The following is a 19,285-nucleotide window of genomic DNA, read 5'->3' on the forward strand; positions in this document are numbered from 1 at the left end:
GGCGTTAATAATTGTTCGGTTATATCCTTTGGAACGTTCTTACATTTCAAATTTCCAAGATTGTAAATTGTTATGTAAATTTACCCAACATTCCAGATACCGTAACTTTTTCCTTATCTTGGTAGTATTCAGGTGTAGCAGAAATGCAAGCTGAATAATGCAGAGGAAAAATGTAGCGTCCACGTCAACTTTACACATACACTAGGAAGAAAATACGAAAGTGGAGGTGAAACCATGAACTTCGAAATGCGGTCACGGCTCCATTTACATGCAATGCTGGAACACGGGTTCGTGCCGTAAAGGACTCCTTGAGAAGGGTATAATATATATTCCTGGCGCACATCGTGAAACAACAGGAAATTTATTAATACTAGGGGATTTCTCCCGAACATACTTGACCCGGGAAGAATCGATGTCCACTGGTTATTTACGGTAACCATGGGAACCGGATGAGGACACTGAGAACAGGATTAGGCTGGACGAAGCGGAGGAGAGCTGAATAACATATTCGTGGCTGCCTTTTCTGCTAGAAGCACGCTAGAGACGCGGCTGGTGGCCGGAGGGATGTTTCTCAAAGTAATTGATCATTTGACTTCTCTCTGTATTCTCATCTTCTTCCGCGGTTACTCATATTCTACGTCCACGTGTTCCCTTGAGAGTCGGCACCATCGATAACGTATTGCTCCAGCCTTTTCCCCCCATCGAAAGCTCGACTTGTATGTTCTCTTACTGTGAACGGACGCGCAAAAGCTTGATTGGAGAATTAAAATTCTCAGCATTTTGAGTAGGGATGGTAATAATTATTTGACCCCTCGTAGGCTGTGCGAGGGTCGCCAGAACAACCACTAAAGGAATTATGCGCGAAAGTGATCATAATCCGTTTCGCGGTTCTTCCTTTCGCGCTTATTCCGGTGTTCAATTTTGGTGTTGGCGCTTGTTCCTTTCACGTTTAATCCTGTGTTACGTATCGCGGTTCTGCCGTTTGACGCGTAATCTCTTTCGCGGTTATTCCACCACCCCCTGTGCGATACTTCGATACATCGACATTAAGTCGATATTTTTTTTAAAATAGCGATCTCGATAATATCGACATCGATATAGCAATACCAATAATTCGGGCCTGCGCGTTAAGACTGAACTTTCGATCTCGCCACCAAAATTCCCGGGATTGAATCCCGGCCTGGACATGGCTGTTCTTTGTGGCTGTTCCTTCATCAATTTCATATTATCATCAGCATCTTCATCGTCACTTTTGCCGACCTGCACTAAAGAGACGCATGGTTCTTTAGTACTAGGTGTAATGTGTTTACTAGTTTAGTTTTTCGTCCATGATAACACTAAAATTTTTCGAGTGAAAACCTTTTTGATGGGTTTGTTTTCTTGAATAGAACGTAGACAGGCTATTCACACAATTACACTTTTGCATCCACAACTTCATATTTTCCGCCCTAATGGATCGAGACTTTGCAATCACCCTGTTCAAAATATTACCCGTTGACAGCATATATTTTAGGTTCATATTAAGCCATTTTAATGTTTTCGTTTCATGACATTCCACATCCATTATTACATGTTAAAGTCATGGTTCTGTCACAGAAAGAAAAAACATCAAAGGACCGCCCATGACTATTAAACGTAACTTTCAGGCAATAAATGGGTTCCGAATAGGTTGGGTTATCGCGTTCTCTTGAGTTACCTTTCTCGATGAACCGTGGAGAGCTCTTCTTGGAAGACTTCAGAAGAGAGGGTGGATGGGTCCTTGATCTCGAGATGTCAATTCTGGAATCGACTCTCTCCGTCCACTTCAATATAGATGCTAAAAAACTCCCCCATGCACGATGTTCGCCTGTGAGGTCCGTTATACCATCGATATGTGCGCTCTCTTGCATTAAAAGCCCATCTTCCGAAAAAAAAAAACGGGAGAGAGTTTTTCGTGAAATTTTGGATTGGATTTTTTGTGCTTCGGTGTGGTCTTGAAAGGGAACTTAGATAACTTTGTTGGTGCATTTTAACGTCTTTTGTCAGAGACGCTCAATGCTTTGTGTTTTTATCTTCATGACCTTCTTATCTTTAGAACCGTGAAACCCATACCGATACCGATGTTTGAAGATTGTAACAATTAGAAATTGTTGAAAATATTTATTAATATTAGTGGGTGAGTATTATTTCACTCCAATTACAAGCATGAATTTACCAGAGTTTTGCTCTAAAATATTCAAAAAATTACAGCAGAATATAAAAATACCTGTTATGTATACTCTGTCGCAGTTATCTCTGGAGCCAGCAAACGAATATGAGTCTTTGCGGAAGTAATTACGCGAGACGGCCTCGCCAATGAACACTAGTTACAGGGCAGGAGCGTATATTCTAGGCTCGCTAGGCTATCTGCGAAGCCTGAAATCTAGAGAATAAAAAAAATTGATCAGAACTTGTAAATATTATTATTCATATCAGTGAGATGGTGATACTGATTCTGAAGTTAGCAACCTTATTTCTAATAGGTTGGTAACCTGATTTCTTATGGGTTGGCAACCTGATTCCCAATGAGTTGGTAACCTGATTTCTTATGATTTGGCAACCTGATTTCTTATGAGTTGGCAACCTGATTTCGTATGAGCTTATGACTTGGCAACCCGATTTCTTAGGAGTTGGTAAATATATTCATATCCTAGGATCACGTGACATAGTGAGATAGCCCAGATCTTGGACTCAGTATACGCCCCTGTTAGAGGGAATGGGATTGCTTGGAGGAAATGGGATTGCGTGGAGGGAGGAAACGACTGCAGCTACCAGCCTTCACAGCAGCGTGTACTGCTTCGTTCTGCCCACCCGATTTCCCCTCCTTGTCTACCGCTATGCTTCAGAGAATCTTGGAACAGATCATAATCACAAAATACATTTTTTAACGTAATATTGGTACAAAATCAATGGAAGCTTCGAATTTTGCATAATTTCCAGGATAATTGTACTCATTTGAAGTGTCGCGCAGCATTTTTTGCTCCTACCCGCTTGCCCTTCTCGCGTCTTAATTCCAAAGTGCAAGACTATAGAACTACCGGTGTTATTTCTTTCCTCCAATAGCATAGAGGCGCGGGAAATTTTGAAGGATACATGATCATTTGATTGGCTGTCCCGTCCACCTGCTGTGACGTCTAGGAGATACACTCCCGTACCTACCTCCATTATAAATTACTGGCGTGACTGCCTGATGCCGAGTGCGAGCAAAACCGGAAGAACCCACAATCACAAGAATGTAAATTTGAAATGAATGGGAAAAATGATGGAAGGAAGCTGAGCAGAGAAGTCTACGTACTGGTATCGGGTCTGCTAATCTATTTTTGTAAGGAAACAAGCATTAGACATGAACAATCTCATGATTGTTGTAAACGGATATACAAATTAAATTAAATATGATTTTTCGGAAAGAGACTTCACGGACGTGAGTTTTCGATCTACCTCAATAACAGTTTTTTTTTCCTTAAAATATCTTGTTTCGAAACACCATACTGCACTGGCGTACGCACGGGGGTGCTGATGGGGATACAGCCCATTTTCAAATTACAGCAGTAAATTACTCACGAAAGATCAAAGTGATAAATGCAAGTCCATCGTAAAATTACACCGATTAACATTTTCGTCTCTGAACAACTTTCAAAACAAATGATAATTACGAAGTATTGTTATGGTGTGTAACGTCCCCCTAAAACTCACCTGCATAATAGTAATTACAGTCCCTTCAGAAAGAACATCCTGCGTACGCTAGTGGATATGAATTCCAGTGTTTGTCTGTGGGACTGTGTCTGTGCAGGGGCGGATTAAGTCGAAATTTGGCCTGATGCTGAAACAATGACATACCGTCGATTTTTTCTGTACAACTAACTTTCAAAGTGGAAAATTTACTACGTCGCACTTACCGAACAATAATAAAGTAGCAACAATCGCCAAGATATTGCAAAAAAAAAGCAGCTAAATTACTAAGTAAACTGTTTAACGTAAAATTGATAGCATTAACTTGAAATCTTCGGTGAACACTAAACACAACGACGTTATAGTTACGTCACAGCGCAAGGAATAATAGTAACTGTATAATAAGTAACGCAGTGCCTAGGCGTCCGAAATTGGGGCTCCAAATTTCATTCTAAGATTTATTTTCAGGTTAATATAGCAAAAGAAAACTGTTCAGCTTTTGGGAAATTCTCGTCTGTTTTCATCTGGGCCTATTTAAGGAATGGGTCTAATGCTGCAGCATCAATAGCACCCACCTTAAACCGTCACTGTGTGTGTGTGTGTGTGTGTGTGTGGGTGTGTGTGTGTGTGTGTGTGTGTGTAAGAGAGAGAGAGAGAGAGAGAGAGAGAGAGAGAGAGAGAGAGAGAGAGTAATTAATCCATCTTTACTGAGGGTCTCCCCGATGGCGCAGGTAGGTCCAGTCTCAATTAGCCTTTCTGTTCACAAAGTGGACTTAAAACATCAACTCAAAAAAAAAAAAATTACTGCAGTACAACTATGAAGGTACATGGTCGGAAATAAGCGATACAACAAGGAAAAACAAGGAGGTTAAATAAAAGAAAGATGGCATCACCGAGGTGAGGTGGGACCAGAGATATCCTTGTGATTAAGCGATGTGCTTTACGCCTTGTGGTCAAGTCAAGAGCACACAGGTTCGAGTAGATAGCATTAACAGGAACACCATTTGGCTAAGGATAGGTCACTTGCTTCGGGCCAACAAATTTCCTTCCATAATAACATCCCCGTTTCGCAAACAGCGAAGACAGCCCAGTGATAATATCCGAGCGACGGTGTTTGGATGTGCTCGAGTGCCAAGTGCAACGCAAACGGCGATGCTTTCTTATTGGTTATTGAACAAGGAAGTGAATCTGAAATGGTTGTCGCACTTCGAAGCTAAAATTAAATATTGGTGAAGGTGAGAGAGACAGGAAGGGTCGTTTTTATCAGCAGAGGAAAAATCCAATTACTCTTAAGGGCAGTTGACGTCATAGCAAACGCAGCAGAACTACTCACGTCGTAAATGCGTGTTGGCGATTTTCGCAACCAAATTATTTCAGCCCGTTGGATAAGAAAGTGTCCTGTCATTATCTGGCCACCTCGTTCCCCAGATGCCATTCCCATTGATTTCTTCGGCGCTATCTTAACTATATATCTTTCTTGGCGAGGCACTGGAACTGCAATTACATATTATTAAAATGCACAATTATAGTTTCTTTAATCGCTCTATCGAAAGTGGCTGAAAGCAACTTTTAGCACACCCACGTACAGTCAACGGCAAAGATAATGGTAAGCAAATTGTCCACAACTATTTTCATTACTTTTTTATTTTGAATTAAAAAATTTTGGGTGCGTCAGCACTGAGGCTATTTCTATACGGGGAGCAGCCCCTTATCATAACAAAAATAAAAGCATGTCTGAAAACTAAAATTTCCTTACCTTGGTTAAAAGCTGAGGCTAAAAAGGGCGCTCAGCACAAATAAGGACAATGCACAGGACGACACAGAATTATACTGGCCACGAGGTTATTATTTCAATTCATTGTCATCACATTGTGTAATACGGACGGAATGAAACTATGTTGGTGCGAAGCATGCATTGTTCTCTGCTTATTGACGCCATTATTTCAATTCATTGTCATCACATTGTGTAATACAGACGGAATGAAACTATGTTGGTGCGAAGCATGCATTGTTCTCTGCTTATTGACGTCATTATTTCAATTCATTGTCATCACATTGTGTAATACAGACGGAATGAAACTATGTTGGTGCGAAGCATGCATTGTTCTCTGCTTATTGACGCCATTATTTCAATTCATTGTCATCACATTGTGTAATACAGACGGAATGAAACTATGTTGGTGCGAAGCATGCATTGTTCTCTGCTTATTGACGCCATTATTTCAATTCATTGTCATCACATTGTGTAATACAGACGGAATGAAACTATGTTGGTGCGAAGCATGCATTGTTCTCTGCTTATTGACGTCATTATTTCAATTCATTGTCATCACATTGTGTAATACAGACGGAATGAAACTATGTTGGTGCGAAGCAGGCATTCTTCTCTGCTTATTGACGTCATTATTTCAATTCATTGTCATCACATTGTGTAATACAGACGGAATGAAACTATGTTGGTGCGAAGCAGGCATTGTTCTCTGCTTATTGACGTCATTATTTAAATTCATTGTCATCACATTGTGTAATACAGACGGAATGAAACTATGTTGGTGCGAAGCATGCATTGTTCTCTGCTTATTGACGCCATTATTTCAATTCATTGTCATCACATTGTGTAATACAGACGGAATGAAACTATGTTGGTGCGAAGCATGCATTGTTCTCTGCTTATTGACGTCATTATTTCAATTCATTGTCATCACATTGTGTAATACAGACGGAATGAAACTATGTTGGTGCGAAGCATGCTTTGTTCTCTGCTTATTGACGTCATTATTTCAATTCATTGTCATCACATTGTGTAATACAGACGGAATGAAACTATGTTGGTGCGAAGCAGGCATTGTTCTCTGCTTATTGACGCCATTATTTCAATTCATTGTCATCACATTGTGTAATACAGACGGAATGAAACTATGTTGGTGCGAAGCATGCATTGTTCTCTGCTTATTGACGCCATTATTTCAATTCATTGTCATCACATTGTGTAATACAGACGGAATGAAACTATGTTGGTGCGAAGCAGGCATTCTTCTCTGCTTATTGACGTCATTATTTCAATTCATTGTCATCACATTGTGTAATACAGACGGACTGAAACTATGTTGGTGCGAAGCATGCATTGTTCTCTGCTTATTGACGTCATTATTTCAATTCATTGTCATCACATTGTGTAATACAGACGGAATGAAACTATGTTGGTGCGAAGCATGCTTTGTTCTCTGCTTATTGACGTCATTATTTCAATTCATTGTCATCACATTGTGTAATACAGACGGAATGAAACTATGTTGGTGCGAAGCAGGCATTCTTCTCTGCTTATTGACGTCATTATTTCAATTCATTGTTATCACATTGTGTAATACAGACGGAATGAAAATGGTAGTGTACAACTCGTCTACTGTTTCTTTTTCCGTTGGGTGTAACTTTCCATCAGCTGATGTATCTCACACTTCCATCATATTTACAAAGCTCATGAAAAACTTGTGACTGACTAACTTCCCTTATCCATCTTTGTAGGTCCAATTTATTTTCCCCCGATCGTACACCTGCCACCAGAAAAAGAAACATTCGGTAGCTGACTCTGAGAGATAGATTTCCTGGTGGTGCTTGACACAGAAATATAGTGGCGGACTCCCGGAATATGAAAAATTCCATGTAGTGAAGTAAGCAACCTTAAGCAGAGGATCTGTAACATGACTACAAATCCTTCCACGCCTGAATGTGTTTCGTATAATTAACAGCGCTAATGTAGAAGTTTTAAATAAGGCTCAAAAGTTGTCGTTTTGCAAGAAATTTCAACATTTCTTTGGTTCTCTGAAAACGGAAAACCTTTTCCTTTTCTTTAATCCTATCTTGAGGGCACTATAATTTCTGCTGATATTTTTCAAATCTCTGTCAAGACTTCAATTTACACATCCTAAGAACGAAACATAACAACTTCAGGGTATTACTCGAGCAGCACTTTAGTAATAAAAGTTTCAGATAGTTCGTGGTTAGTTCGTGGTTTAACAAGGGGGTGTAAGGGAGGCCGGTCGCCATTGTTGCGACCACGACAACTGCCGTAAATATAGTTACTAAGCTGAAATTTTCGTAGCAGCTAGGTACGGTCGCCGACAATAAAAATGGGACACCTATATCCTGAAATACTAGTTTTGTTCGTTGGCTAAGGCTACGGCGGTAGTAGAAGTTGCCATTGAACATTATGCTATTAGAATCCACATATCGCCGTAGATGTGGGTAACACACATAACGCCTTGCAGGGAAGCGAGCATTTCAGGACCTAGCTGCCCCATTTTTTTGCCGGTGACCGTACCTTTAAAAAAAGTGGTCAACTTTGATGATAGCGTAGAAAGAACAGATGAGCTCCCGTGACTTGTCTAAGTTTTTCACGAAGTGAGTAGGCTGATATGGTCATAATGTCCAATTTTTCGATGTTTTCAGTTTTCCAGTATTTGGCATTCTTTTTTTTTTCTTAGAAATGTGAGGTCAAAAAGTAGGGATATATACCCCACTAACCCCTCTTAGGTATGCCACTGGCTCCAGATTCTGTAAAATTGATATTTGAGCTGAAATTTTTGAAACGTTGTAGCACCGAACGAAGTGTCATTGTTGTAATTACGAAAAATCAGTAACCCTAATTATGGGTTGTGCAATTAATTGGATTAGTGTGCTAATCTCACTCTAGCCCAGGTTTCAGATTATGAGCAGTGGGAATAATAAAGTGGGGGTGCCACGTAAAAGGGGGAACGGACGCACCTAATTGGAGAGCTCTTGGCAAAAAAAAAAAAAAAAACTTGCTTGTTCCGCACATGAGCACGGCCCATTGTGACAACCTCGTTGGAGGTGACCTAATATCTGAAGAGGTAGCAGATGGTAGCGACGTGGTCTGTCGGTGCGATTGTTATCCCCGGAACTCTTGTGTGTGTGTGTGTGACAGTTGCGGCGCATGTTCCGGAAGGTTGCTGCCCGTCATGTCGACTGGCTCCGGTTTCATTCAGTCAGTGGCGTCACCTGTCACAACTGCTGAAACTGTTACAGGAAATGCTCGTGAAGCTTCATTTCCGGGATCCATGTAGACATCCGACATTGAACCGTTCTGTGCAACCCATTCATGAAATCTGTGAATGATTCCCCCGCATAGAAGGGATGTGCAATGTCTGTCGCCAGGGTTGTCAAAGGTCCAGCAACCCATAAATTGTAATGGGTTCTATTGAGTTCCGCAACAAACCGGAACCTTTTTTTTTTTTCTCTCGCACAATTTAAATTCGGTATAAGTTGCTTATTGTTTCATTTGAATACGGAACTTGGACGGGATTTAAATTGATCCGGAATTTTTTTTCCTAGACCGTATTTAAATTGATCCGGAAAAAAGGTTCTTTACGATCTAGAACCCATTTACACTTGCTGACTTTCTCTCCTGGACGAAAATTGAATGTCCATATGTGTTTTTTTTTTATTATCCCTTCATCTACGAGTATTTCATCTTGTCATCATTCATCCTCATCTTCGCAGTTAGCTAAAAGTGGCATAAAAGTGAAGTAAAATACACTAAACCAATCAATCAGTAAATCAATAATCTATAGTTTATATAAAAATATGGGTGTGTGTGTGGGTGTGTATGTATGTTTGTTCTGGCATAACTCTCGAACGCCTGGAGCAATTTCAACCAAACTCGGTACACGTATCACTTGCAATCTCGAAAGAAATACTGTGAGGGTAAGACACCCCTGGTACCCCTAGGGGTGGGGTGGGAAGGAGTGACATGTAAGAATAATCGAAAACAACCGATATTAAATTCCGCACAAACAGACATCCGTGACTGACTCTATGCAATCCCGCACAACGATAGTGTTTCTCGGGTTGTCTAACATTAAGGCTGATATGACTTTGTGTTGCGAAAACGCCCGATATTAGTGTGGAATCCATAGTTTTCGGAGTCGCTAAGCTAATTGGTGACATTCACGATCACATTTAAAATTAGTTACATTTTACACTATAGTTAGAATTCATTATTTTTCTGTCTAATACAAGATTGGGATAAATAAATGCCCAGGCAACGCTGGGTAATCAGCTAGTATAAAATGTTTGCAAGAAACAGTATTACTTCTATCGAGAAATACTAAAGGGACTGGTTATAATTATGCTTATTTCTCTATTTGCAGAGCGGGATGCGTCTTCATCCCATCCCACGTGTCTCAATGAAAGGAGCCTGCATCAGGAACGCACACAGGGCGGTCGGGAAGTGGACGGAAACGGGAACGGGTCGGAACCGTCGTCGTCGGCGGGGAATGAGAACGAGCGTGCGGGGAGGGTGAGCAAGAGCGAGGGGGGCTCCAAGGAGGGGCGGAAGGGGAGCGGCAGGAAGGACCACCACCACCATCACCACCACCACCACAGGGAGGACTCCGACGGAACGGAGCGGAACGGAAACGAACGGAAGGGAACGACGGGACGGAGCAGGAAGCACGGCGAAGGGGCGGTCGCCGCGTCCAAGACCGGATCGCTCAAGAGCAGGGGGAGGTCCGGGGGTCGGTCCCGGATCACGGCGGATCGCTCGGCTCTCACCGCTGGACGGTTGGAGCCGGTTCTTGTCCAGTGGGATGTGAAGGAGCAGGTCTGCTCCAGCGATTGGATTGGTGCCTACTGGGAAGGTGAGTACAACGTATTTCCTTCTCTGTTAAAGAATACAATCATTTCGATTTGGTAGTGCAGTGTACAATAACGGACTGGTAATCAAACAGGTCTATACATTTTCTCGGAAATACATGAAGTACCCTTTCGTTTAATCCGCCATATATCCCTCTTACTGTTATGGACGACCGACGAGGAGGAATTTCCCCTTCTGGATACCCCCCTCCTTATATTTCGAAAGAAATTACTGAAACCTCCACCTTCCGCTCAAATTTTCGAAATACCATACTGGTTACAGAGATTCATGCATGACTCAACTTAGGAAACAAAGTCCCAAAAACTTCACCTTGAAACTGGTCTGCTTGCACAACATTCCAGTTTTCAAAGCATTATGTTGTCCTGTGGCAGGCACGTAGGCATGGGGATGGCTCAGGGGGGCTGAAGCCGCTCTCGAAATCCTTCAAATATAATTTAAATAGTGTACAGTGGTAGTTAATTTTACTTTATTAACAGGATTAAACATGTATAGTAAGTTGTAATATATTGAGAAATTCTTCATCAGTTCTTTTACCCCCCCCCCCCACATTTTTCGTTTTTAGGGTGGCTGCTGATAAGGAATGAGCCCCCTCCGAAATAAATTTCTGGCTACGGGCCTGGTCACTGGCAATCTACAATTTCAGCTGCTGTGCTACATGTATACATGATAGCAAATGTAATTTTATTCGAGGTCTCATAGAAGTTTGGTTTGTACGCCCTGACTCTCTTTGTTACAAATGGAACATATGCATTTGATTTGTATGTCTGAGTCTTCTTTATTACTTACAAACGGAACCTAGGAATTTGGTTTTTACGCCTGACTCTCTTTGTTATTTACAAACAGAACATAGGAGTTTGGTTTTTACGCCTGACTCTCTTTGTTACTTACAAACGGAACATAGGAGTTTGGTTTTTACGCCTGACCCTCTTAGTTACTTACAAACGGAACATAGGAGTTTGGTTTTTACGCCTGACTCTCTTTGTTACTTACAAACGGAACCTAGGAGTTTGGTTTTTACGCCTGACTCTCTTTGTTATTTACAAACGGAACATAGGAGTTTGGTTTTTACGCCTGACTCTCTTTGTTATTTACAAACGGAACATAGGAGTTCGGTTTTTACGCCTGACTCTCTTTGTTACTTACAAACGGAACATAGGAGTTTGGTTTGTACGCCTGACTCTCTTTGTTACTTACAAACAGAACATAGGAGTTTGGTTTGTACGCCTGACTCTCTTTGTTACTTACAAGCGGAACATAGGAGTTTGGTTTGTTTTGTACGCCTGACTCTCTTTGTTACTTACAAACGGAACATAGGAGTTTGGTTTGTACGCCTGACGCTCTTTGTTACTTACAAGCGGAACATAGGAGTTTGGTTTGTACGCCTGACTCTCTTTGTTTTTACAAACGGAACATAGGAGTTCGGTTTGGACGCCTGACTCTCTTTGTTACTTACAAACGAACATAGGAGTTTGGTTTTTAAGCCTGACTCTCTTTGTTACTTACAAACGGAACATAGGAGTTCGGTTTGTACGCCTGACTCTCTTTGCTACTTACAAACAGAACATAGGAGTTTGGTTTGTACGCCTGACTCTCTTTGTTACTTACAAGCGGAACATAGGAGTTTGGTTTGTTTTGTACGCCTGACTCTCTTTGTTACTTACAAACGGAACATAGGAGTTTGGTTTGTACGCCTGACGCTCTTTGTTACTTACAAGCGGAACATAGGAGTTTGGTTTGTACGCCTGACTCTCTTTGTTTTTACAAACGGAACATAGGAGTTCGGTTTGGACGCCTGACTCTCTTTGTTACTTACAAGCGGAACATAGGACACGTAAGTAACGTAACACAGCAGTATAATTTGATCACCTTACTTCTGCTTTAAAATGGAACAAGCGACAGATTTCTTGGTTGCTGGGAAACTAGGTCGAGCTCCGACCGAGCGAAAGGCCGAAGGTCGCGATATAATTATAGAACCTTTTCCCCCCTTTTGTATTCCCTCCATTAACACCATTTCTTTTCGAATCTTCGCGTCCTCTCTTCCACAATTTTTGTCTCCGGTTTCACGTCCAGAGGATGCAGTTTTCCGGAAGTAATTAGGAACCATTTGTCCCTTCCAGATGAACGTTCCTTCGTGTTGCCGTGGCGCATTTGAATGCTTGCACCGGTGATTCACTTCCTCGGGGAGCGCTGCCGCCGTAGTGTTATCGATTTACTCGAACAATGGTTAACGCTCTTTCGTGATATCCTCCGCAATTCACGGCTGCCACTCTCCAAATGGAACAGAAAGAGGGATAATAAATTGGAGGATGCTCCCGCTGAAGGCAGGTGCATTTTTCTTCCGAAGATGTGGAGTGTCGTGGAAAGAACCATCCAACAATACCCTCCACGTTTGAACAAGTTCTGCGGGTCGGACCTTTATCGACCATATTCTTCAGCACTGTGAGGATTTGCCAGTTAGGATGTCGGTGAATAGATAAATATTTAGTTCTGGTCCCGGGTTTGATTCTACCTGGCATCCGTATCTTCGATGCTGATCCAGCATATGAGTTTGACTTAAGCGTCTGACTTGTAACTTCGAAACAACATAGCAGTTTTAAGGGAAACTCCGACGTCTTTGAACTTGGAAGCAATTCCAGACTCCTTTTTAACGTGGAAACAATACGGGAGTAAGGCTCGACTAGACCTTTGGCAGTCTAATAGGTGATTTATTTTCAAAGTTTTCTCTCCATTCGAAAAACCTCTTGGATATTTCAAAATATGAAAAATTGCATACGCTTCGAATTCCTTCTAGAGCATTGACGTGAATTTTCGTGTAGTTTGCTTTCACTGTTATCTAGATATTATCAATAGTTTAATAGACTTACGTAATCTCGAAACTTTTGATAATATCTAGACAACAGTGAACGCAAACTCTATGAAAAATTCACGTCAATGCTATAGAAGGAATTCGAAGCGCATGTAATTTTCCATATTTTGAAATATCACCGCGGTTTTTCGATTGGAGAAGATTTTTTTAAAAAAAATTCGCCCATTCGACTGCCACACAAATAACGTAAGAATTTGACTTGGACACCCGACTTCTTTGTAACTTCAACGCCTGAATCTTTGTAACTTGGAAGCAGAACATATGAGTTTGATTTCACCACCTGATGTTTGTAACTTGGAAAAAGAAAACGCAGGAGTTTGACTTAAACACCTGACTCCATTGAAACTTGGAAGCAACGTTGGAATTTGACTGGAACAACGGACTCGTTGAAGCTTAGAAGCAGAACAAATAAGTTTCACTTGAACACCTGCCTCCTTGACAATCTGAGAGCAAAAGAGGAGTTTGACTTCAACATCTGACTCTTGTATAACTTGCAAACAGAACATAGAATTTTTAATTGAACACCTGAAACATTTGTATCTTTGCAGTAATGTATGGATTCGACTCGAACCCTTGTCTTGTAACTTGGAAGGGGAATAGAGAAATTTGATCGAAGGTCTAACTCATTTGTAACTTGAAATTGGACACAGAACGCATGACACTTTTGTAACTTTGTGACTACGTTCGAGTTCTTTAACTTCTTGGAAGTAACAGGAATTCGACTTGAACGGCTGACTTCTTGGTAATTTGGAGGTTAGGGGTGAGTTTGATTTAAATACCTGGCTCCGTTTCAATTTGTAAGTAACATGTAGGAAGTTGATTTCAATGCCAGATTCTTTGTAACTCGGAAGTTTGACTTGAACGCCTGACTCCTTTCCAACTTGGAAGCATCTTAGGAGTTAAACTCTTGACTGATTTGAAACTTGGAAATCCAGTATCGTAAAGACATTTGAGTTCAGTTTGGGAAAGTGGCATAACTTTGTAACATACAAAGCTATAAACAAGCGATAACAACTTTGATGCAAGAAAATAATATCGAAGTGTATTAGCGGCACTGAGGTTTTATGACTTAAAAGTTTTCGACCTGCCTCCCCATTCTCATATTTTTAACTGCAGGGGCGGGAGTACAGTGTTTAGTCATCCAGTATGTTGGATGGAGGTTTTCCTTTATGTCAAACAATAGCCTGAATTTACGAAGTATTAATATGCATTCCTAATAAGTATTTGATACAAGGCCTACCAGTACTGGGAAAAAGTATATGCTGGCTCCCTCCCTCTCCTAGTCCTTGATCCGGGATAAAGATAACCATACACATAGCTATCCTCCATACACTGCAAGGACGAAGTTAATGTAAACAAAAGCACGCTCCTTCTGAAAAGAGAAATAGTTCCTTCTAGTGTTAATTGTAACACCAGCTCATAGTTTAAGATCCCACAACTTCTATATAGAAGCTATGTTGAGTGGTATGACAATTATGATTGTCTTCACTTATAGAGCAATGCTGTAGTGTTTTACTGAGGACCAGTAGCGTGCGTTCAGGTCCGGATTGGAGGAGGATAGCCTGTTGGGCCACAGTCTCGGCCTTCTACCTGTAATAGACTTCCACTGACAATAATAAGAAGCTTTGTAAGGGTTCCAAAATGTAAAAAGAAAATTGCACATGTCCTAACAGGGGGATTCAAAAGTATCTTGAAATTTTGCTAATATCGCTAATGAATGGTTTTCAGGATGCGATAATAGACACTGTTGTTTTCCAGCAAGATGGTGAACCACCCAACCACCTAATTTCGCCAGAATCGTTCGGGACTACCTCGCTGACACCTTCCCCGACAGGTGGAACGACCGTGGCTCACCAAGACTTTGGGCGACTCGGTCTCCAGACCTGACCCCTAGACTTTTTTTGTCTGGGGTTTCATTAAGTCTAGGGTGTACTAAGTATAAGCAACATCATAGAGCAACTGACACAGCCAATAGGGGAGATCACACCAGCTATGTTACAGCATGGGTTCCGGTCTACGCAAGAGAGGCGTGTGCTATGCCTATACGTACATGGGCCATCACATTGAAATGCACTGAGTTTGGACGTTTAATTCACCCTGTATTTCTACTCGCAAGATTGATTCACAGCTTCCATTCGAACGACCAATGACGTATTTAGGAGAGGGGTTCCAGGGGGTCCGGACCTTAGCCAGAAAGACTTACTAAGTACAGAAATAATGAAATAATAAAGTGACTAAAATTAAATAATGAAAATATACTTCTTGTTTAATCAGGGTGATTTATTTCCGCCAAACTTATTGAAAGGCAAATATTATATTGGAACCATACGACTTTGAATCACAGTATAGAGCGACCACAAGGAAAAGAACCTTCAGCGAAAAGTCTCCGCGTACCTTTCCCTTCTTCCGTTCAGCTCGGGCTATAAGGAAGCATGCTCCACTCTGCCCCTCCCATCCACGCGGGAGTACGGTGCACAGGAGTCGCGGGTCTGCGCAGGTTTTTTTGCTTGTGGTTTCACTATACCAAAGAAGATTTATGCAAGATTTATTACTACTTATAATAACATGCATGAAATATTACCAGGAACTTTACTTTCCATCAACTGGATCTAACATCCTTTTTTTGTTATTCAATAAATATTTAATACTTTATCTATTTGACATTAATTTCCTTGCCAGGGTAGCTTTTTACAAATTTTACCGACCTTAACTACACGTAAGGTAGGTAACGAATGGGTGCTGTAATGTCACTATTATTATACCGTTCTTTTACCTATTCATTTAATAAAAATATAATATTAATTAATTTGAATATTTTAATTAATATTATTTTTATTAAATAAATATAATTATTTTAATTTAAACATTATTATTATTATTATTATTATTATGAGACACTTTGTTCGGACTCCTCCAGAAATATATATTTCTAGGTACGTGCCTGCGAACGACCAATGGGATTTCTCAGGAGCTACGTTCATTTGTTTACATTACTTCGTTCATATAGAGGACAGAGCATAGAATAATTCATCACGTTTGTTCCATCAGAGATGTTAGCGTAAGTTAAGGAGGTAAAATGCTGAATGTGTGTACGGTGTAATTATGAAATGGAAACATTCACGCACTTGTTTCATATTAGACGAGCTTCATCAGCAAATTGCCGCCATGTGTCTCTTCCTTCTCTGAACATTCTCAAGAGAAGACAAACAAGGTTTATAGTAGTCGCGCCTGCAGCATACTTCTATATGCACACGAACACTAATTGAAAGTTCTTCGCAAGGGGCGGGGCGGGGTGTACAGTCCTTTCCCCCGAGAGGTGGGGGTTGAAGGGGCACACTTCCCTTTAGTTCCCTAATGAGAATGTTTGTCGTATCTTTCAGAAGCGTGTTCTGGCGGCTGCTCTTGACACAGAGGGAAGGAAATGGAAGACGGGGTTATATTTTGACAGAATTTATAGACGCTCTGCTTTAACATGTCATACACCGCGGGCCGACACCTATATTTCGCCCTTTTCTTCTGACACATGGTTGCCAACCCCTTGCTTTTTTCTTACTTTTTTGTTACTCGAGTTGCTTGGTAGAAATTAGCATGTACAAGTCCATTATACTTTTACTGCAACATTGAACAGGTACAATTGAAAAATATAGAACACTATTTTATATATATTTTTCATGGTTATTAGAAGACAGACAGAGATATGGAGGGGGGCGGAGGATGTTTACGCTCTTTACACACACATGCAGTGCGATATGTTGCCTCTCGATGGGTGCTGGGTTCGATACCTGGTGGAGCCAAATTCGGATTCCACTTTAAACTGAGGTCTCGTTCCGATTTGCCTACATGTGCTTCAACTTCAAAGTGTGGTATCTGAACAAGTTCCAGTGGGGGCGGGTGAAAAATTCCAGTTGTTACTCTCCGAAGCATTGGAGTATTATATGAATTAGCACACGGTTTCCCGCAAGAGCAAAGAATTAAGCAACTAGAGGGTGTGAGAGAAGGGGAATTCCCATCATCGCCTTCAAGTAACACACCCACACCACAGATAAGGGTATATATACACTTATATACCCTTATCTGTGCACACACATACATAAATGAGGTCTTCCCGATGGCGCAGTGGTAGCGTCGTCTACTTGTAATCAAGGGGTCCCGGGTTCGGTACCCGGTGGAGGCACATAGTGGTTCGGATCGCACTTTAAACTGTAGGTCCAGTCCCAATTACCCTTAATGTCCATAAAGTGGACTTAAAACACCAACTCAATCAATCAACATACATAAATGGCATATATGCCTTTATCTCTGTCTGCATATCGCTATACTTTATCTTTTACGGTCTGGTCACCAAAGGCTTCAAGTTCGGATCCTGGCCTGGGCAAGAGTATCTCTTTTGTGAGTACCCCTTCGTCACTGTGATGTGTCAGAAAAGCGACCTAAAATAAGTAAAATACAAAGACAATAGGCCCAATATCTATAGCTTTCCCTGTACATGGAAAGGTGGACGGAGAGAGGGGGAGAGGGAGAGGGAGGAAGAGCGTGGGGGAAGAGAGAGAGAGAGAGAGAGAGAGAGAGAGCTAACTTAAAAATGATAAAAGGGAAGAGCAGAATGAGACATTTGTTTCGAACCCCTCCAGAAATATATTTCTAGATACGTGCCTGCGAATGACCAATGGGATTTGTTAGGAGCTACGTTCGCATTTGTTTACATTACTTCGTTCCTATGTCGTATGTCATCTCCTCATGCTTGTACTGGAAGTATTAGGCCTATGTAAAATACAGGGTGTCCCAGAAGTCTTTCCCTGATTACAAACTTTATTCATATCCGCTATATGCAAGGTAAAGATGTGAAAGTGGTGCCAAAATGTTGGAAACTAACCAAGTTTTTTTGTTACAGCTTTGAGTAACGTGGCTGTAGTGTAGCAGTGTCAGTGCCCAGAAAACCGGAAATGTTCAAAAATCAGGGAAAAGCTCAGCATGTCCTCTGGTATCACGAGACCCGGTCACCAATAACAGTGCAGAGGAACTTTCATTCAAATGTACAGAATTATTTCGTGTAGAATATCAGCCATCAATAAATTGGTATTTAAAAAATGATATTTATCTTCATTCCCAAATCCTGTTTAAGTGTAAGAAACGTATGGAACTATGCCACCCGATGTCAAGAGCATTAATTCCGGATTCCTTAGCACTGACACTGCTACACTACAGCCACATGACTGAAACCTGCAACAAATAAACTTGGTTAGTTTTCCAACATTTTGGCACTACTTTCACATCTCTACATTGCATATAGCAAATATGAATAAAGTTTGTAATCAAGACTTCTGGGACACGCGGTATAACAGGGGAATATAATGGAGAAAATATAATAAAATTCGAATTCTGGAGTTGTAAATTGCAAGATCAAAAATTGGTATCGTGTAAAAAATGTAAATATAATTTATTTTAAATGAAAGTTAAAGGAATACTGTGGTTGACATTGTCGATTTTAATCACGATAATGTTTAGGGCCCCTTCACATTGGGTTAACTAAGTGGGCCTAGTGTGAAGGAAATCTTACTGTCAATTTTAGATATCGTCCCAGGGAACGAACGCTTAATTTTAGACGTCAAAAGGATCCTCTGGTGCTTTCTCGCCCGCGTTTGCACCACTGCCTTTCAGCCCTGTTATTTACCACTTCCCTTTCGCTGCGAAAGCATTGCTTCCGGAGCGACGACTCCTTTTACAAGAATACCATCCTTTGGCATTCCGTCTGTAAATCTTTTTCGGGCCGGAAACTGGTCCCCGAGTCCCTCATGTGACATCGATTCGCGTGCCTTTCTGGTGATGTCCTCCTGTGCCTGACTCTTGCTGCATCCGCCTCTCCTAGGTGTGCCAGCTATGAGGTAAGTCCTAAAAAGATAGGTCCTTACATATACAGGGTGTCCCGCGAAAATTAACCTATTTTTATCTGCTACTACTGGACAACTAATGTGCGTGGGCGATTCTCATGGTGTCTGTGGCAGAGGAACATGTCTGACGTTCAGTCAGGTAAATCAGAACTGGACCATCGTATACTGTGC

At 41.2% G+C, this 19,285-nt stretch overlaps 1 protein-coding gene across 1 annotated transcript in view; it reads left to right on the forward strand.

The window, feature by feature from the left end:
* Hecw (Hecw ubiquitin protein ligase) overlaps positions 1–19,285 on the forward strand; it is a 313,224-nt gene that overhangs the window by 86,073 nt on the left and 207,866 nt on the right. The window contains exon 3 of the mRNA XM_083120523.1: positions 9,855–10,343. Within this exon, the coding sequence (XP_082976649.1) occupies positions 9,855–10,343 (489 nt within the window). The remainder of the gene's footprint in view (positions 1–9,854; positions 10,344–19,285) is intronic.

The sequence above is a fragment of the Lepisma saccharinum genome, chromosome 4, assembly GCF_977018435.1.
Source record: "Lepisma saccharinum chromosome 4, izLepSacc3.1, whole genome shotgun sequence".
In the NCBI taxonomy this organism is placed as follows: domain Eukaryota; kingdom Metazoa; phylum Arthropoda; class Insecta; order Zygentoma; family Lepismatidae; genus Lepisma; species Lepisma saccharinum.